The sequence below is a fragment of the Poecilia reticulata genome, linkage group LG16 (genome assembly GCF_000633615.1).
Source record: "Poecilia reticulata strain Guanapo linkage group LG16, Guppy_female_1.0+MT, whole genome shotgun sequence".
In the NCBI taxonomy this organism is placed as follows: Eukaryota; Metazoa; Chordata; class Actinopteri; order Cyprinodontiformes; family Poeciliidae; genus Poecilia; species Poecilia reticulata.
Genome location: NC_024346.1, coordinates 20,955,055 through 20,977,106, shown reverse-complemented (window position 1 = coordinate 20,977,106; position 22,052 = coordinate 20,955,055). Strand labels below are relative to the sequence as shown.

General features: G+C 38.8%; 1 protein-coding gene across 2 annotated transcripts in view; it reads left to right on the top strand.

The window, feature by feature from the left end:
- The window catches only part of sntb1 (syntrophin, basic 1), a 40,214-nt gene that overhangs the window by 5,068 nt on the left and 13,094 nt on the right, over positions 1 to 22,052 (top strand). For both annotated transcript variants that reach the window (XM_008432223.2, XM_017309742.1), the window contains exons 3-6: positions 11,617 to 11,866; positions 18,589 to 18,706; positions 18,848 to 18,937; positions 21,282 to 21,418. In XM_008432223.2, coding sequence (XP_008430445.2) covers positions 11,617 to 11,866; positions 18,589 to 18,706; positions 18,848 to 18,937; positions 21,282 to 21,418 — 595 coding nt within the window. The remainder of the gene's footprint in view (positions 1 to 11,616; positions 11,867 to 18,588; positions 18,707 to 18,847; positions 18,938 to 21,281; positions 21,419 to 22,052) is intronic.

The following is a 22,052-nucleotide window of genomic DNA, read 5'->3' as shown; positions in this document are numbered from 1 at the left end:
AGATCAAGATCCATTTCTGCCCAGTTCTGTCCTGCCAAACCAACACAGGCATTATTAGTGTGAATTAACCTGATTATGAATGTGCTGTCAGTCTGCTCTGAATGCGTTCATGTCTGCTTTTAAAGCAGTCCGCTATTGATAGAATCACCTAGGACACATAATTTGCAGCACCTCCTAACAGTCCCAGAGAGGCTCTTCTTTGTTCAAGTGTCACCCAAGCAGGCTGTTTGTGCTGTGCTGTGTTAACAGATGATACAAATGGGAAATGCTCCAGGGAGCAGTCGGTGTTCTGTAGTTATGTCTCAGCTCCCAGCAACCGCAGCCACTGGTGTTATGTTGGTTCAATGCAAAATGGCCTTTGAGAAATGAAATAAAAAGTTCATAATATTTACTGTTACAAAGAGTGTTGGATTCATGTGCAGCAGAAATTTGTCAGACCAAGTCGGAAACCGTTCCGTCTTCTGCTGCACCTTCTCAACTTGACATGTTGTTTTATAATGAGGTGCTCCTGGGCTTCTGCCTCATCAAGCTCCCCTAAATGACAACATACAGCAAGCCACAGAAATAAAACCCCCTGGTTTGAGTTTCCATTGTGACGTTTTGACACATCACTGTGAACGCGAGTGATATGAGGACCTGTAACTGGAGCCAGGGAGAGGAATCCAGCCGTTTTTTAATTTTTTTTTTTTTTTATTTGCTCCTGTATTTCTCCAGCTCTGCTGTGTCAAAACGTATTCAAACGAGGGCTTAATGGCTCAGAAGAATTGAGAAAAGAGACAGCGTCTCTGGGACTTTCAGCACTGTGGAGTACCACCACAGGAGCCTCTACTGAAGACGTAGCATTTTCTCCATCTGCATGTTTCATTTAGGAGAAGTTTAAAGGTGGAGGTATCGTTAGGCAGCCAGGAGAGGGCTATCACAGCCAGCTCCTCTTCTTTTAAACACTTTGGGTTTTTGACGTTGTTTGATGTCCTTTCTAATTAACATTATTCTGCCGAGTACTGAGTCTTTCATATGTTCTCCAGGGATTTGGGGCTACTCTTTATATGTGAACACCTCCACTCAGAATATCAAGCCTCCATAAGAGACGCAGGACTAATGCTATACATCTGGCTCTAGGAAGGACGAACATATTTGTCTTTGTAGTTTCATTAAAACTTGTCATGTCAAAGATTCCTAACAGGATTTAAGGCTGGACTTTAATTGATCTAAGACATTAATATGCTTTGATCTAAACCATCTCCTCACAGACTGGACACCTGCCCATGAGAACTGTAGTTACGGAACCCTGTTCTGAGGTTTTGCAACCTCTAACAGTTCTTTCCTTCAGGATTAACCTGTATTTTACGCCATCATCTTGCCATCAGCTCTGACCAGCTTTTCTTTTTTATTTTTGCCCGTGTTAAAGGAGAGCATACACACAGAGTAAGAAATTAAAACAATGCTTGCCAACACAAAACAAGTATAAACGCTTTAAACTGGGAAGCTCTCCCACACTTTGAAAACCTCTGAATTAGCTCTCTATCTCTACAGTATTGTACAAACTTTTTTAAATTATTATTATCATTCTGGTCCTCCTGTTCATTGTTAAACCTGACAACAGGATCATGGAGCAGTTTGAAAACTTCAATATGTGAAAAGATGTTGATCAGGAATGGCTGCCATAAAATCAATTAAAGCAAATTCATGGTTGAATCATCACATTCAGATCCTCGTTTTGTCATGCAGTTGCAACTTTATCAGTGTGACAGCTAGACAGAAGGGAGTTTATCGCCTTGCTCTTTTTTCATGCAGATTGTGGTTTATGTGGTTTCAGATCTCCCGAAGGTCATTTCTTACTTTTATTGTTAGCACTGTGTTTCATTAGGTTTATGCAACCAAAACACCCCAGTTGTATGTAATAGACTTTGCGGTCTTTTAAGATGAATGATTGAAACATTGAATTAGGTAGAGCAGGCTTCATGGTGTATTTTTTTTTTTTTTTTACTTTTATCTGAACGCACAAATCAAACGTGCAGATTCTGTCTGATTTTGCAAGCCGAATACTGTAATGCTATCTGATCTGAAAACCTGACTTTTCTTTTTTAGATGGAAACAAAGCGTGAATTTGTTTCAGAAGTCTTTACTGTGATGCCCCTAATTAGAACTTAGTGAAACATGGTAGTGGCAGCATCATACTGGGTGGGTGAGTTTCTTAAGCAGGGGAAGAAGACATTGATCAGAATCAAGTGGAATATAAATTAAACACAGAACAATCCTAGAAGAAAATCTGAGAGCAAATGTGAAGAACTTGAAAGTGGAGCCATGGTTCACCTTTACATTAATCAGTTCACTTTGACTAGGCCATTCAGACCCATTAATGTCCAGACCTAAATCCAAATGAAAATTTCTGGCAAGATTTGAAAGTTGATGTTCGGCCCTCTGTGTCCAATATGAGCTTGGTCCGAGCTAGTAGAGGCTCCAAAAACCCTTTAGCTACAATTGCTGCTGAATATGATAACATTTTTATTGAAATATGAAATTTTAATCTTGTCACTAGGACAACAGTAATTAATTGTTATTAATAGATTATGGAAATAATTATTGACAAGGGAGGGTTGCTGGTGCCCATCTCCAGCTAACGTTCTGGGTGAGAGGCGGGGTCACCCTGGACAGGTCGCCAGTCTGTCGCAGGGCAAAACAGAGACACACAGGACAAACAACCATGCACACACACTCTCACACCTAGGGACAATTTGGAGAGGCCAATTAACCTGACAGTCATGTTTTTGGACTGTGGGAGGAAACTGGAGTACCCGGAGAAAACCCACGCATGCACAGGGAGAACATGCAAACTCCATGCAGAAAGACCCCAGGCCAGGAATTGAACCCAGAACCTTCTTGCTGCAAGGCAACAGCTCTACCAACTGCACCACTGTGCAGCCCAGCATTTAGCATTTGAGTTAAAAAAAAAAATCTTTGTCACTGTTCTGTCCAGTACTTATCAAGTGGGACAATTTTACCTTCACCTGGTTCAAACACAAACAAACAAAAAAAACTTCTATTATCCAATGCATAATTAGATAGCAAAAGGAACGTAACATTTTCCTGTCCAATTATTCATTGGTTAATCCCAAACATAATCAACAAATTAGCCCTAATCTGTATTGAGTCGAGCAGAAAGGGCTGAACTTTTAATATGTTGATGTAATCAGTATTTTTTTTTGATCTGGGTTCACTAATTAATACTGTTTTTTGCATTTCAAGTAATAATGTTTTCCTTTAAAAAAAACAACAAAAAAAACCAATTCAATTGCTTATTTGCATCTTTTCTGCATTTCTAATATTGTATAAGAGAAAGAGTTAAATGGTTGAGTGAAAAAACTACGGAATGTGCCAATATTTTGTCTGATTGATTAGTCATCAGAAATATCTATACTGTAATCGGTTACAGAAATAATCATTAGTTTAAGACCCACTTGTGACCTTTGCCTTCCACTTCACCAATTATGCTTTCCTTTATCTCGTACAATCCTTACAAGAGACGCAGAGTTTTTTATTTTAACAAAATGTGTAAAAACAAAAAAAAAGTTCACATAAAAGCCTTGAACGCAGTGGAAAGAAATCGTCCAAGCAGACAGCAGAACCGGGAGTAGCCTGAAGAAATATTTCACCACATATAATTTAGCTCATGCAAACAACACATTTTTATGCATCCACATGGAAGCAGTGTGAATGGAGAATAAAAATCAGATGACAATAGAGAACACCTGCAAAGCTCCTGCAGGCAGGAAATGAGTCAGTGTCCTGTAAGCTCTTATGGAGAGTCCTTAACGAGCCAAACCTGTCATTGGCTGATAGCTGGAGGCTCCGTGTGCATGAGCGCGTGTGCGTGTGTGTGTGTGTGTGTGTGCGTGTGCGTGCGTGCGTGCGTGCACTGTCAGCATTCTGACTGTCCCCCTGTATTTGTCTGTGAACATGTGCCTCATTGAATGCATATTCTTTTGTGCCAATGAGAGTTGAGGCCCCAGCAGTGTAGTCTAGACAGAAGCCTAAGTGTGTGTGTGTTTGTGTGTGTGTGCGTGTGCGTGTGTGTGTGTGGGTGTGGGTGTGTGGGGGGGGAGGGCGTTACGGTGTGTTGAGGGAGTCAGACAGTCACTGTGTCTACTAGCTGACTCTTTACGCTATCAGGAAAACTATCATCTCCTTCCTTTGTTACTACATTCAGGTTCTGAGTCAGAGTGGATGGTAACAGCAGCTGCGGCGCTGCACTGATCATTACCGTGGCAAAGATGTCAGATTGAATCACTCACTTGTTGTCGTGTTTAAATTTTTTATACAGCCAACACAAAACCATAGACCTGTGGTTAAGACTCAGCTTTCTCGCTTTGGTTTCAAGAGAAAAAAAGAAAAACTTCCAATGATCACTTTTTAGCTTATCTGTAGCTGTAAATGTGACGTTTTTATGCTAGAGAAGATTTAGCATCAGCTGAGCATTTTACTCTAGATTTAAACAATGGTAGCCAAGATGATGCGCAGTAAAGTTTTTTTTTGTCACACATCACTGACTTCTGTTGAATCTGTGTCACAGCTGAAAACACAGGAGCGAGGTGTGAAACCTACCATCTGCTCTCAAAGCAAATGACTGGTTTTTAGGAAGTGAGGTGGTTAATGTTGCTAATTAAGGAAATGGGGGGAAGCACTCTTGGTTTTACTGTGGCGACAGTAAAAGTAATGCATCAGGCATTCTTTGCTGCTAAGTTTGTACTGTTTTATGAGAGCGCTTTTATTTTGATAATGGAAACTGCTGCAGATGTTGGCATTTTTTAAACAAAACTCTAAATGAATGACACCTTATAACACCATGCCCAAAATTAGTCCTTCCTTTTGTTAGTAAGGAAATTTCCAGCCTTAAAAGTGTGTTGGATTCGTAATACTTTTTTTCCTCACTTCCCTTGTCATTGCGGGATATATCATGAAATGCAGTGGTAACTTTTTAAGCCCGTATTTCCTCCTGTACATTACCCATGCTCCTTTCTGCATTTAGTGCTTTAACAATCAGCCCCCTGCACTTCAGTGACAGAGAGGGTTGATTAGGTGCCAGCTTGTCTCCAGGTAGCAGCAGCTCCAGTATCCAAGGCGATTGTAAAGCAGTTTTGGTTTCTTCAGTGGTCTATTTAATGGAGCCTAATGGCTGGTGTGATCTTAGACAGACAGACAGATTTCAGGGCAATTTCCTTTGGCATTCTTCTGCAATCTCGGATGACTCTCAACTTGTCTCTATTATTTCCAGTCTTTAAAAATAGAGATGGTCTTCTTCACTGGGCAAAAGGCTTTCAGCAGCTGAAAGCACCATATATGGTGTTAACATAGCGTTTAGTAACTTGACATGGCACTAGAAGCTGCTCTGGTAATAATTATATGCTGTAATTCAATGATATTTAAGGGTTCTTTATTTTTGACTAATTGAAAAGATTACATGCAATACAGAATAGTTGTTAATAGTGTTGATGATGAGATGTGATGCAAATAAACTGGATTGTTGATTTATTTGCACAATTCTCTGCTGCTCTTAAAACATTTTTTTAAGGAGTAAAAGTAATTGTTACAGAAATAAGAACAAAATGCATGTATGTTGTTGTTTTATAGGTTTCTGCAGACATCTCTTGTCCACAGCAGATAGTTAGGTGCAAAGTCAAACCTGTTATCTTTTTCTGCTATTAAGTGAGATAAACTGTTGGTCAGCTTCATCAAATCTGACCAGTGGCCCTTTGGTTTCGAATGCAGTGACAAGAAGAAAATTGTGACTTCTTCACTAGATGTAAGATCATGCTGACAGCATCACTCTTTGGTGTGAAAGTTGTTACAGGGTTAAATAGGTTCATTGCCATCTATTTTGAAAATCAGTTGAGTTGTTAAGTAAATCAGAGGAAGCACAGTAATCTATTTAAATGCATTTTTAATCCTATGTCAAATGAGAGTGAGAGCAAGCTAGGCAGCAGATAACAAGAAGGTTAAAAGGGATACAGTCAAGTTGCTCTGTTGTGTCCTTTTGAGGTTTCATGCTCTGTCTGCCATGGGACTAGCTGGATTTGGAAATGTTAGCAGCTTTTAGAGATGTAGTGCGCTGTAATTTCCAGCCAGTCTGCTGATTCACTATTCCTCAACCAATGATTGCTCCACTTCTGGTTTAGAAATCTTCTATGTTCCCTGCCCTTTGTTGCTGCAAGGTCCTGAGCTGTTACACAAGACTTTAATTTTTATTTTCAAACAAATAATTCAAAATAAGAGCCTGGGGATATTGTATTTTATTTAATTTATTTTTTGGTGGCAATGCAACAAACACTGTTTATTATTTTCCCTGAAAAATACTGTCAAGATCATGTTTTTCTTTTTTACTTGAAAGACAACAGCAATTATGTTGTTTTTTTTTTTTTTTTGTTAAGTTTGCAGCAGTTATTTTATTTGTTTGTTGCAGAATGTTACAAGCTGAGCCAGTAATTTTCAAAAGACAGAAATGTCATGTAAACATATTTTCTGCTTTGCTAAAAGTCTTTGTTTGTGAAGTTGATCACTTTCTGAGATGCTCAAATTTCAGTGTCATTCATCTATGCATGCATTTCACATGTTACTGCCACTTTCCCACTCCTACAACTTGATGGCATAGGTTCAGCAGTAAATGAGGTTTTTCCACACCTTCATCAGTCTTTCAACAACAGATGTCTCCAGGGTGGATTTTTTAACGCCCATTTTGTGCTGGTCTGGTACCCAGATATCAACACCGGCTTGCAAAGCTTCATTAGGCAGTCGGAGCCTATTTCTTCTTTTGTACTCCTTTTGCTCTGATTAGTTGTCTTTCCGTCCTCTGCTCCTCTCCCACAGGCTTTAATGAGAGGAGGCCTCCATCCACCTGTGGTGTATTTTCTCACCGAGAAAAAATCGCATTAGGAGCATCTGGTAGAAAGTACTATGACTTCAGACTTCATTAAGTCCTCCTGAACACCATTAAATAAGAGATGAATATGGTAGTTATACCTGTTGTTTTAGAGTGGAGGTTGTGTGCTTGCTAAGAGGGCTGGCAGAGGATGAACAAACTCTCTAAAGAATGAGGTTGATCGTTGGTTTGTATGTGTTTAATATTGACAGAAGTCCTGCACCTCGATACAGGAAAGAGGGAAATACGTTTATTTCATCGGTTGCAGAATATGCAAATGAAAGGAGAGTAAAGATTGACATAAGCTAATTTGACTACTGCGCACAGAAGTCCATAAAAGAGCAAGAGTCTCTGTAGTGGCTGCACTAACAGCTTGATCTTATTTTAAAATGCATTGAAGAAAGGGAGTCTTGATGACAAAGATTTTGTTATGCATGCATCCACATGCTCTGTTCGTCTCCAGCATGAGCCAAAAAAAAAAAAAGAAAAAAAAAATGGAAAATGAAGTCAAACAGATGGGGGAGGGCAGGTCCTTATTTGGATCTTTTCGGCTGGAGTTATGCAACATGCAAAGCCATCTTGTTTCAAACGAAGGCTTGAGTAGCATGATAATCTCTCCAAGTTCATCTTCTGCTATTGAGGTTATTGTGCGGAGCTGGCTGTGTTGGAGTGAAATAGAAACATGACCCAAGGGAGAACCACGCACGTCTACACACTGCCAGGGTGAAGACTGCATGAACTACTTCCCATTTATTTTCACCCCGCACTTCCTGCTTTTTTATCTGTGCGCAGTTAAGCTGGTCACAGTTAAATTTCCACCCAACAGAAATTATGTTTTTCTTTTTCCTTCCTAGGAAAAAGAAAAACATAATTTCAACATACTGACAGATTGCCTCTGTTGTTGCTTTTTTGCCCTCGTCGATAGTTTCAGATTATCAAACTAATCTTATTGTCAGACAAAAATAGTCTGAGTAAATATAATATTCGGTTTTTGTGTGAAAAAATTATTGTGCCACTATTGATTCTAAAAATCAATGAGTCTTGTGCAGACACAGAGTTTTAATTCAACTCTTGCAGAGTTTAATTAAGCCACAAATCGTTGAGTTTTGAACATGGGCTTGGGTCAAAGGTCAAGTTTAAATCCAGGCTTTCGCTATGCTACTCAAAATCCTTTTTTTCTTTTTTTTTTTTTTTTTGAGGGGTTTACTTCTTGATGTGTTACAGATATTTGTCCGGCTGCATAACACACATGAGCCCAAAGTCAGAAGTGACGACTAGTTCTGACTTTTGAAGGATAGTTTCCTTCAGGCTTTGACAGAGCAGAATTTAAGCTTCCATCAGCGACGACAACTTGTCCAGGTCCTGAAGCAGCAAAACACCTCCAGAGCATTTTATTCCCACCTCCACAAGGTCTCTTCAAGATTTCATTGGACAAACATCTGAGACAGCTCAACTTTTTGTCTCATTTATCCACAAAATATTTTTCCAAAAGTCTTTTGCTCAAGTTTTTTGGGTCTTGTGCCTTGACGGTCAGCTGTTGCTGTAGTTTTGTAAATGGATGCTGGTATTGTCCAGTTTCTTTCTTTTTAAAGCTAATTTCTGTCTATAGTGGCTTTTATTTGCTGCAGGTCAGACAGGAACTGGGTAGAGAAAGAGAAGGAAGGAAGACATGCAGCACAGGAACCAGAGTTGGAAATTGAAATCTGGACACTGTTACAGATTAATAACCTGTGTGCGTGTAGCAGCCGCTCTACCTCTACTCCACACACCAGCCCCAGTCTCTGTATCTTACTGCTGAATTATAAACACTGACTGGTTTTATGTCTCCTCCAGTCATGAATATTGGCCGTCCCACAGCCTTAGAACGTGCTTTATGAACCTTTTCCAGACTGAAAGATCTCAATGACTGATTTTGTTTCTCATCTTCTCTGGGATTCCAGTAGGTCAGAGCATCTTGTATTGCTTTTTGGCATCTTTCAGCCTACTTCATGCTGCCTGATGGGTTATGTTTAAGACATTTCTTGACTCCTCTGGAACATCAGGCCTGGGTGTGGCTGTTCAACTCTCTTTCACAGCACTGCGAATGGGATGCACTGGCATCGTTTGTTTCTGCCTTTCTTTAGCATGAATAGTAAGACATCCCCCCCAAAAATATATTCATTGCTATTTCAAGAATATCATACTGTTTCAATTCTGGATGATTTTTGTGTAAACAGCAGAGACCGCTTGTCTGCGCGTGTGACTGAAAAGGAAGAGGTAATTGCGCTTGTTTTCTGCTCACATCATGGTGTTCATGTTTTTTTTTTTTTTTCCCTTGTGCGTCTACCACAAAGATGAAACATAAGTTGATGAACCACAGTGGTTTCCATGAGGTGTCTTGCTTTGTGTAAGCTAGTTCTTTGCTTTCATGTTAGAGGAGGTGTCTTGTTGCTTCTCATCTAGCCACTGTTCTCTATCTGCAGTGTGCATGATAAAACTTTTGTTTCACTATGTAGACTTGTGACTTTCACTTTACACGTTCTCATACACAGCTGTGCACAAATCGGTACAAATGCTTTGGCTAAAATTTATTCTGAAATCCAATTTGGCCTACATTGTTAGTTCTGACTTCTTTAAGGACTATACTTATTCAATACATAAAATAAATACATTTTAGTGTAAACGTTTTGCTCACCCTTACGCTGCCATGACTTGACGTTGTGGTTTTGTGTTGCAGTTTATGCATGAACTAAATTAAATTGCTTTAAAATTGATTATTCTCCACTGTTCTAAATTACATAATGCTTCAGATTTTTTTTTTTTCATCTGAAAAATGTAATAAATTAATCGTGCATCCTTGATGGTTTAAGCACTCCTGTCATTTAAAGCTGTTATTCAATCCAGTTTATATCTCTATTCTGACACTGAATATTTAAAATCTGAATGTTCTCGCTGCGAAGGATGTTCCTCTTTCTGCTCATGGATTTCTTTTTCTTCATCATGTTTCATCATCACAGATCAGGGCGCACACTGTGTATGTTTTTCCTCTCTGTCTGAATTAGAATCCTACACGTTCCTTTGACTGGAGCTCTTTACAAGCAAAACCAGACGTGTCTGTCCTCAGCTGATGGCAGAACATTTTTGTTTTGGCTTTCTCATCTGTTGCCCCGTGTTGTTCAGATACATTGCAACAAATGTATCGGCCTTTTTTAATGCCGTTTAATCTAATCTGTCTGTGCGGATGAATCTTGCTTTGTAACTGGATCGTGTCGTCGCATTGAGGACTCACGCCGTCCGCATCTCCTCCTCTACGCTATGAGTCAGTCATCCTTCCTCTACAGGTTGCCAGTGAGGCTTGTTATGCCATCTCAAATGATTCTATGGTGATTTTTCTTCACCCAGAATAGTTCACAAGCTGCGTTACAAATGGCACCAGCTAGATCCCAATTATTCCTGGCTCTGGATATCCAATTAAACATCCAACATCCATACCAGGCATCTGGAACGTTCGGTACACACACAGAGCAGGCAGAACACCCACTTTTTCTCCAGCCTCACCAGTTATTTTCCCTTGTTTGCTTCCCTCTCAAGATAAGGAGATGAAGGGTTTAAAATCGTTATCAAGCTTCCAGTGTTGCGCAGTTTGAATTTTACATGTAAAGCTCTGTTATCTTGGAGAACGTCCCAGGTTTGCAGCCTCAGCTGCTCATGTCCGATCAGCAGTAGGACTTTCACAAGGTTTTTTTTTTTCCTCTTCTCTCTTTTTTAATTTGTTTCTGTCCTTAATTATTCATCAGCATTTTTGCTTAGACCTTCTCGCATAAATCATCAGAAAATTGTGGATTTATATCACGATGTGTATGTTGCCATTTTTTGATCTAAGTTTTTCCAGGCTTCGCTTTTTTTTTTTTTCTCTTCTGAAATAGATTTTGATCTCAGTGGGATTTTTTATGGTGAGATGAAGGTAAAATAAATATATAAATTGCAACAAATTAATTGGGAGATAAAAAAGACAGCAGGGCGTTTGGGCTTTTTGGCATGTTTGCGATCGCTGCTTTTGTTTCAGACTGGCACCCGGCGGGGTTGACTGTGCCAGTTCATTGTAATAGAGGAGGCAATCAGTAATCTTTTCACAGTGACGCTTGTCCTCGGCAACAAACAGGAGCTCTTCATAACCGACAGAGTTGTCTACATTGCTAAAATCATTTTTACTGCTTCATAGGGCAGCCAAAAGAAAAGTCGCATCATATGCAATGAACTGCAGCGGCTAGCGGAGACTGTTTTTTGCTGCAGTTTTGTGTTGTGAACCCACACAAAGTAGTATGTAAGTGCAAAAAAACAAAAAAAAAAAAGTCTTTGTGGTTTTCAACTGTTTTTCCCCTCAAAAACTCTGAAATGATTGTGTGTAATTATTTAACTATTTAATAATATTCCACCACCTAAGGCTATAATTAGTGAAAACCTTTTCATCTTCAGGAACTAATGTTCAAAGCTTGATATATTGATTCACAACCTAATCCTACTCTAAACTTCTCCACAAACTTTTTCCTGTCTGCAGAATTCATAAAATCTAAATCTAAATCATTAAGAATTTAAACCTAAACATTTTCTTTGGATTTTTTTTATATATACATTTTTAAAAGAAAAATTTGTTCCTCTTATTTTCTGCCTCATTTGATCATTTTCTTACTCCTAATAAGTTGTTTGCTGTCTTCTCTTGCCAGTGAAGTACATGCGTGAGGCCACGCCGTATGTCAAAAAGGGCTCCCCTGTGTCAGAGATCAGCTGGGAGACGCCTCCTCCCGAGTCTCCGCGCCCCAGCAGCCCCCCCACCGCTTCCTTCTCCTCGTCCTCGCCTCAGTCTCCCGGCTCTCCCAGCCAGCCCTTCCTGTCTCTGAACGGCGACAGGAGGTGTATACCGCTGAAGATGTCTTGCGTGACACGTGCCATGACCAGAGCGGATCTCGAGAACAGGTAGGTGGAAACTCACTGGGACGAAGTGAACAGAAAACACAAACACACTGGGCCGGAGGGATGAAACCGCAAGTTTGCTGGAGACCGTTGCTAAACTTCAGATGTCATTTCAATCAATATGCAGTGCAAGAGCTTTTCCTTAGGGATAGCTTTGCCTTTAAATTAAACACGCACAGACAAATGCGATGCAGTTGTAACAATTGCATATCCCCCGTCTTTTATGTCTCTGGTGTCTCACTGGGTTTCTGGCTGCTCTGACGAAGCCGGCAATAAAAACAGGAAATTATTTATCCAACACATTTGGGGAAATTCTCTCCTCTCTTTCCCCTAATGGACATTTGAACAGAAGATGAGGAAAATAAAAGCCTTTGCCAGTGATTCAAATCACTTGCAGCTAAAAACCCTGAAAGTTTTAATTTATCCACAGAGAAATGCACGAAGATTGATGTTTTTCTCTCTTCTCTCCACTTTTAAATTAAGCTGTCCTTTGAGTGGATCCTGCTTGATTCATTCATTTGTCTTCATCAAAGTCAAAATAATGTAACATTAGGTCATTTATTACCAGCATAATAACAAAGCTGTCGGTAGAAACTTGAAGTTGTGCAGCACTGTGTTCTCTTGCAAAGGTTTTCACACATTGTGAGGGTCTTTTTTTGCATCTAGTTATGTTACAACAAACCAAAAGGAAAATTATTGAGATAGTAAGAGGTAGATGAACACAAGATAGTGTGTACTTGCAGAGTGGAACTAATTTATAATCAAATGATTTATTGAACAGTTGAATTAAATTTGTGCAATATCTCAATCACAAAACACTGCTCAGATGCAATATTTGATCAAATGTTTCAAGTTCAATTTAGTCGGTTACAATGCAGTTTGTTGAAAATTTTTTATTGCATTCATGTGATTTATAATTAAACTCACTGGTTTGGAGCATTTTTTGGTACTTAGCAAAAATGAGAAATAAAGTCAGATCACAACATAAATTGTCGTGAATGACATAATTCAAGATGGATATTCTGTCATTTAGATGTTAGTCAGTCATGACAGAGGAAGCCGGTTTGTCACTGGACTTTACTCCTTTGCAAAAAAGCTGAGAAGATGATGGTGACACAGCAACAAGTGTAAGCTTTAGATAATATATGAAGTTGAATCAAAGCAGAACTAACCCAACATTATTTTCTCTGCTTTGCTTTCTTTGCCGGTTTCTGTTTGCTCATTAGTATCTGCCCCGGGGTCAGCCGGTGTCATCTGCTATATTGAAAGACAGAAGCACTAAAGTGACTTTTTCAGCCTGATTTCCTTACAGCCAGACGTTTGAAGTAGCTCTTAGTCCTACAGAGTAGTGGGTGGGGGGATTGTTAGAAGGTATCATTAAGCTAATTGGTTGGTAATTTGACAGTGGCAGAGTTAAATGGCAGATTGATGCACAGAAATGATTCACTTTACTTCACTCTCTTTTCACTTTCTGTGCTGTGTACCACGGCCCTGTTAAGTGCTGTTTCACCATGTTGTTTTTTCCTCTGCGTGCAATACTTTCTCCTTGTTGCTCTGTCTTGTCTGCGCTTCAATCTTTTCAACTTGTTTGTGTTTTTCTGCCCCAACGACTTCCTGCTGTCCTCTCCTTTTCCTCTCTTTCATCATCTCCCAGTACTAAAAAAAGTCTTGCTTTTCTATCATTCAACCTCTTCAGCCGTTTGATTTGTTTTGGTTTTTTTTTGTTCTCAACAGGTCTCTCTGTGATCTCAATGTGACTCTGTGTCTTTATCTGCATATATGTGTCCACAGAATCCACAGAATTGGTTGTTCTTTATCTTCAAAGCTTTGCATAATAACCCCCAGTGGCCAGTCTCCCCTAAAGTTAGTATTCTTCAACTCTCCAGTAGCAAGGCATAGTTGCACTAAAACAAACAACGAAACTATAAATTAAGATTAACATTACAGGGTTTTCTGTAAAAGGAAATATAGAAGTACGCAACATTTGTTCTAGACATTATGCCTGTATGCAATCTTCCACAAATTTCGAGTTCAAATGTTACTTTCAGATACAAAAGTGACCGAAACCCAAATATGGTCATCAATGGGTCTTGTTCCTCATCCTTGTTGTGTTGTAAACAAAATGCATTGATTTCCTCACCAAGCGTTTTGCATCAGATCCTGTTCCTTGTATGAATCTCTTCCACATCTCGTCTTCCTCATTTTTCAAGCTGAGATGTGCGTCTCTAACAGAGCAATCTCCCCCTGTAAGGAGCTTGTGTGAAAGGGGGTAAAGTGTGAACTAAATTGTTCTCCTCACCATCTTAAATTTTCATGTGCACAAACAGCTTTTGTGTCAAAGCCATAATCCAGTGAAAATGCATTTTTTTTAAGATTCATGTCAAACCAGCTTTATCTTTTAGCACCCACGAAAACCATTGAAATGTTTGCTTTAATCTTTCTCTCTTTGTTCCTGAAACTTGAAACAGGAAAAACTACATTAAACTGTTTCTCATTGAAAAAAATTCTAGCTGAAGTATTTGTTTTTAATAATGTGTTTAGCACGCAAAGTAAATGATTGACATCAGACGACCATCTGCTTGGAGAACAGATCGCCCTTCACCTGTTACTGTGCACTGTCAGTCAGATGGTTGAAAAAATGTGGGAAACATTTCGGCTTGTGAAAAACAGAGTCATAATGTGGGAGCTAAACGAATGTGTGTGTGGAGGAGCTGACTGCAGACTTCCTACTGGAGCAGAGAGACTGACTTATCAACAAGCTAAAATCTCCTTCTTTAGCCTCCAGTGTTACACTAGAAAGAGCATAAGTTATGATATATTTATGATGAGTTCTTAAAATACCACTAAATCAAGCAAGTAATTGAAAGTCTATCTTTTAACAACTAATAAATTATAGATAACATTATCCTAACTGCAAAAATGAAAACAGCAGTAACCAAAATGGCTATTTTCCATTTTAAATAAAAAGAGAACAGAATATGTTTTGCATATACTGCGACACGCAAACTCTTCCTCCAGAGTATTTACATTAAATAACATTATAAACCAATGGTGAATGTCATTGAAATAATCTGATAATGCACATACTAGGACACAAGTCCCATACATCTATATAAATATATAGGATATGATTCATCACCTAATATACAACGACTCAGTTACTGAGACTATTTCCCATATTTCCAATATTTAGTCTTTTCCCCTCTTACATTCCTCATAAGCAGTTTTTTTATTTCTTAGCAGTTCTTTTTAGCGCATTAATATCAGTGTAAAATCTTGCCATCTTTTCAGATTGTCTTTGGCTGTACAGGTATCTGTACCTGAGATACCCATAGTCACGTTTTACCTTAAGTCGATGATGTTAGTTTTTTCAGAATACATGGATGTAGGAGGAGCATTGCTTGTAAAATCACACTAAAATCAGTCATGACTTTCAAAAGACTGCTTGGTGAAACCTTCAGGTCAATGTTGATTGAAACCACTTAAAAACACTTCAGGGTTGAACATTGACTTTGTTGCCCATAACTTTGATTTTATTGGCGAGCTATGCGAGGAGTTGAGGTCAATGCCCCATCTCCATGTCACACACAGATAACGCTGCGCTTCGCTTTGTGAACGTCTAAAGCGGATTTGTGGATGAGAATATAGACCTTGGACAAATTTATCTTGACCAGCAGGTTTTTATGAAGCTTTTTTCCATGCTCCACAAGCAAAACAAATTCCTGATTGACTCTGCCAGATAAAGTTTAGTAAATGTTTAAATGGAAATGCACCCAAGTTGAAATCGATTCGCTGTTCTTAATCCACGAAAATGTGCTCATGTTTATCCTGGAAGGTTGGATGTTTCTCAGCCCTCGTTTGTCCCCAGACAGAAAGCTGAAGTTAAAGATCACAAGGCAAGCCTGTAAGCTAGCTCTCTGTTTTTCTTATTTGGCTTTCAGGGATAAAATGGTTTAGGAAGCGCGATGCTGCATCTCCCTCAGGGGTTTCAATTCATTTCACCAGATGATGTATAAACCATGTGCGAGCCCAAGAGGAAATGCACAAGAGCGGAGCCTGTGAAAGGCAGAACACATACGGCGATGAAAAGAGCCAGTAGAAAACAATGCTAAAGAAGTGGAGAGATGGGTTTTACTTTGAATTGAAGGTAGACTTGAATTAAATTCCCTACATGTACCTTGAAGAACTCAAACAAAGTGTTCGTCCTGATGTGAGTATCCTGACCTAACATATTCAGATATACAGCGTGTATTAATCCTGGGAATAAATGGGATTTTTAAATCAAGCCAAGTTATTTCAGGTATGCTGTACATTATTAATAGTCAAAAAAACGGCCTCAGGCTACTTTTTAGTTCACGGATCACCCACGTGCTCTATTCTTAGAAGGTCAGTGAACGGTGAATTGGGATAAGTGAAAAAAAAAAAACTCTAGAATATTTTAACAAGAAAAACATTAAAATTAATGTTTCACTGTTTAGAACACAAATTCAGTCAGTATTGGTTATAATGTTATGCCACTGATGATATCTATATTCAGTCCCTTGCAAAAGGATTCACTGCTCTTGAACTTTGCTAAGTTTGTTCACATTACAACTATAGAAATGTTTTAGATTTCATTGGTATTTTATGTGAAAAACAAAGTAAAGCAGCAGAGATGTGTATTTATTTCATTTAGTCCCTCTAAATGAAATGCCTGAAGAAGTCACATACTTAAAATTGTCTTCTTGCTTAACCTCAGTATAAGTCCAATTAATTTTTTATTGAACATTGGTGAACAAATGGCATCATGAAGACCGAGGAACACAGTAGGAAAAAGGAGGGTTGTGATATAATAGCTCTAGCTTTGAGAATTTCACATACCTGTAGCTCCGGGCAATCAATCTTTGGATAATGGAAGAATATGTCAAACCTGCAAACCTACCAAGACATGCCTAACAAGCACAACTATCAGTAACAAGCAGACAAAAGGCCCATGCCAACTCTGAAAGTGCTGCATGACTCGAGGTGGGAGAATCTTTTGACAAGACAACTATTAGTTTAGATCTTCACAAATCTGGCCTTTATGGAAGAATGCCAAAAGAGAAAGTTGTTGTAAAAACAATGTCCTGCCTACAGCTTGGCGTAACCCATGTGAGTGACCTGCGTGCATCACCCTGAAAATGTTGAAGCCTACCTTGAAATATGGCCTCAACGGCATCTTGGTATGACAATGCCTTTCTTCTGGACTGAGAACCCGGATTGAGTTTAGTGCAGGGCAATCCTGAAGGAAATCTGCCTAAAGATGTCAACACACAGCCTGAGCTATAATGGACTGACTTAGACTGAAGCATATTCATGCATTAGAATGGTCCAGTCAAAGCACGAAGCTAAATCCAACCAAGGATCTGTCGCATGAAGATAATAATATTTCTATGAGAACAGCCGTGTGTAGAAAATGATTTTGTAATAGCTTTGCAGTAATCTAATCTGATGTTCTCTTCTCGCTCTGAATGCTTCTATTTTGCATTTCTGTAAGCTCTTTTGCCAATGAAGTGGTGCCAGTGCAACATATTTAAAGAGCCTCCTCCACCAAACACAGATCTGCCTCTGAGGTTCCTCCCCTCCGCTCCTCCTTGGCCTGTTATTTAGCAACCTGGCTTTTTACAGGAACCCATTCAAAACTTTAACCCAGAGCAAACCCAGGAGTTGATTTAATGTAGGTGGTGTTTTTACTGGCAGCAATGCTGTTAGATAGGGAATGCATGGTATTCTTCAGAGATGCAAGAAATCTTTCATTATTAGGTAAAGTAAAGGTGTGAAGAGAAGCTGAAACCATTGCAGCTTATTAAGCAACAACAAACTGGATAGATGATGAGATTTTTTGGCAATTTCTTTTCATCCCTTTTTTAATGCTTTAACATTATTAATGCTTCTTCTTGGACGAGTACAGGTGGCATAATCTATATTTCTGAATGCTGAAATTTAATGTGTCCTTATCAGGTCCTTATTTGGGATATATTGTACCCTTTTTTCCCCAGATAAGTTATTTTATATTCTTCCAGCATGGATAAATGTCAGCGAGAGTTAGACATTTACATACCTCTGTGATCTCCGTTTGATCAAACTCTATTTCAATTTATTTTTTTTTTATTTAAAAGTTGCTCCTTTGCTAATCTTTGTCTTATATATATATTTTTTTTTCTTCTTCCAAGCACTTGAGTAGCAGTCTACCTTCTCTTCTATGTCATGCTGCACAATAAAGAAAGAGTTAACCGCATTGTTCTTTAGCAGCAACCACATGCACCTTTTTAAAATTCATACTCTGAGTGCACACAATCAAAGCGCCATCCAGAGAGATCGAGAAGGGTATGCTTTGCCTCTCCTGACCAGAAATGCTCCCATATGAAATGAACAAATTGTTTATGGAAATTTACTGAGATACAGCTATTTGTCATTTCTCCCACACACAGAATGCAAGGGTATTTCTGTGTTTTCAGCTCGCTTGAATTTACTCAAATTTTAACACACTTTTTCACCGAGTGCACATAACGAAGTGGCTGGCATAAATGGAACATCTGTTAAATGCTGATAGGTAATTGGGTAGCAGTTTTGTTTCTATGCCAAATTAGAGTTGCCTGATTAGGGTGGGGACACAATTTTGTTTTATAAAGACTTAATTTTTTTCCTCCCTCAATGAATCAGAGAGGTTGAAAGCTTTACTAACTTTTCGTTATCTCCTCCTCCAGACAACTGGAGCTGCACAGTCCTGACGCCAGGCACACCATCGTGCTCCGGTGCCCAGACCAACCATCTGCCCTGTCCTGGTTCTCTTCCATGCACTCGGTCACATCCACGCTGGCACAGGTCTGTCTCCTCTGTGAATCGTTTTTTACAGGAAGCTTTTATCATCACAGTACATTTAGATGTCAGCGACTCCTCTGAACTGCTTTGAGGGTGGTGCATGCCGAATGACTCTCCAGGCTTAAACCTGTCACCCCATCACAGCGAGCAGCGGCGGAAGTCGTCCAGAATACATCCAGGACAGGGGTAGCTGGCAGCAAAGAGATCCGACACCTGGGATGGCTGGCAGGGAAGGTAAGTGTGTGTGTGTGTGTCAATTGGTCCAGAAATGAATTTGTCTTTTTACAGTCATGCTGTTCGGTTTTGTTGAAGGGTAAGAACTCATAACATACAGCAGTGAATTTAATACGAAAGAATAGAATATGTACTATACAAATCCTTAAAGAAACATAAACACTGTATGGTAAAATCTATGTAATAATAACCAAACACAATATATAAAGTTGTTTGACCAATACACCCACAAGATTATCGCTTAAATTAGACGTTGAAAGCTGGGAATCAGACTTGTTGCTCCTGCCAATAGGGGGCAACAATGTGTCTATTTGTCAACCGTGTACTCAGAAGAGAAGAAAAAGCAATGAAATTTGCGAACTTTTTGTGTTGCTAACTACAGATAGCCGTAGTAAATGTTGAATTAGTTTTAGCTTGTTAGACTTTTGTTGTTTTAGAAAAAAGAGATGGATATAATATTCTGCTCAATAAGCACATTTGCTTGAAAACCAATTTTAAATTTAGTGTGTAGATGTAATGAAATTAATATAAATTGATTCTTCCAGTAAAACACAAGTAGATCAAGACATTTTTGTTTGAATATTTTAATGCCATGATACAATTTAAAGTTTGGTATTTTTTACTCAAGTTTGTCATACAATGAGCATCGCAGACCAGCCCATGCTGGAGTGAAATTTCCTTTAATTTTGCAAAGGCCTATTACAGCGGTGAGATGTATTGTGTGTGTGTGTGCGTGCGTGCGTGTGTGTTCTGTGTGCTTTAATATTTAAACGTGTTTGATTTAGCTACATAATCCACTCTGTCCTCTAAACAAGTAAAAGCAACCCCACATTAAAGCACCTAGAAAATGTAGTTTTTAAGTTTATTAAATGTGTGCTTTGTCACCCTTTCTTTGGTTGCAGAAAGTGTGAGATTGGTTTTCTGCATGTCACAGAGGTTTTGGATAAGTGTGTTTAAAAGGAACTCAATAAGATGGGGTCAGAAGATGAAAACAGTCAGTGTTTTTGTGTGATTGTGTTTGTGTGCTTATGTTACCTGGGGCTGCATTCTTATTAGGAATTATCTTCAACTCCTGCACACAGAAGCGCGCACACATGCGATGTATTTGTGAATTTCACATGTATGCAGCTTCGCTCTCTCTTTCATATACAAACACCTGTGCAAATAGGCGCACACATCCATATCTATCTAATTTAGCCCTCATGAATTTGCCAATATTTGATCCTCCAAATGCAGTACAATACTGTTACTTAGCAACATATCCTCATTATGTTAAAAAGCTGACCCTTGACCCTCTGAATCCCACTGCGCGATTGGTTGAAGCAGAACTTCAAAGAGCTACTTTGGATTCCTCGGCTCGGCAGCAGATAAGCTCTCATAATGAGAAGAGTTCTGGAGCATTGTCACATAAAATGCACATGAATTGTGTGAGTGTGCATGTGTGTGACAGATAGAGAGAGAGAGWGTGTGTGTGTGTGTGTGTGTGTRTGTGTGTGTGTGTGTGTGTGTGTGTGTGTGYGTGTGTGYGTGTGTGTGTGTGTGTGTGTAAGTGAGAGGCTTGTGGAGATGAGTGGGTGTGGGGGCAAAGCAAATGGATAGAGAAAGTGTACTTGCATCTCCACAACAGCTAAGTTCACTTTTATCTCACTTCCTGTTGGATACGCAACACAAAGCTAGAGACGAACTGTCATGGGTCCAGGATTTACTTGTTTGTTTTTGACATATTTTACACATTAAGCACAAAAACATGTAGATTAACAGATCCGTCACCCTGTGCAGCATGCAACTAATCAAATTCAACTTGAGTGGCCCTCCAGGAAGAGTTGCTTAGTTGGTCTCTTGACATTACATTCAGTAATCGCTTGCTCAGTTTAAATTAATCAGCAATCTAGTACTCATTAAGTGTGTTATTTCTTTTTTCTGCTGGTCAAACTCTCTTTCTCAGCCGGGTTTGTAAATAATAAAAAAATTTATATTTGTCATAAATTTGCATAATAAGCTGCTGAATACTGTTGTGCTTGACTTAGGACAAAAAAAAATCCACAATTACATTATGTTAGGAGTTAAATCCCCTGATTAGTGTAATCATTTTAATGAGTTTCAAACTGAGGGAAAGAAAGGAAGAAAACAAGGCAAAGGACAAAGCACAGAATAATGTATCATACCTTAGGCCATGGCAGTGTTTGTACTTTGCAAAATAACTAACCTGAATCGAATGAACAGGTTGCATGTTTTTACCGCTGCATTTTATTTTTTGTAATTATTGTTCAGTTCTTCTTTACCCAGCATATGGCTGGATGGGAGCAGCTGTTCCTCCCTCATTGTTTATCTGTTTATGCGGCAGACGGAGAGTGAGAAGCAGTGTTGGAAACCGGTCCTGGTGGTGGTGACGGAGAAGGACTTGTTGCTGTACGATAGTTTGCCTCGGAGCAAAGAGGCCTGGCAAAACCCTTCACACAATTTTCCTCTTTTAGCAACACGGTAGGTAGCTTTACGAATACAAACATACAGAAATGTGCAAGTTCTTAAAAAAAACAAAAAACAGCTGAAGATAAATAAATTTCTTTCCATAGTTTACTTCCCTGACATTCTGAATAAAAGCAATAGAAAAAAAATTTACTAGTTCTCATTTATTGATAATACTTTTTATGAAAGTAAAGTTTGAAAATCTTTATAAAAGGTCTTGATTTAATTTGGCAATTAACATACCAAATGTGTAATTGCACATCATTGTCCACCTGGCCTTACAATTTGTGCTTATTTTCTTTCCTTTTGATTTTGTCTGAATTTTTAAAATACAACTGATTTTGTTATGATAGAGCTTTAATTTTCATTAAGGGCAGCAATAATAAATAAAAAGTGTTTGCCCTCAGATTTCTTCTATTTCAAATATTTCTTTGGCACAGCTAGCTGTTTCAGAATGTCAGATCTCTTTTGTCAGACTAAGGTTGACTGAGGAAAAACAAACTGTGGTTTTTACACGTTTCTCACATTTATTAAGGAAAAAGCTATCAAAATCACCCTGGTCCTGTGTGAAACAGTTCTCTGCTATGATTTTAAATAATGAGTAATAAAATAATTTGAAGACCTGTCTTATGTTTGCTAAATATATATA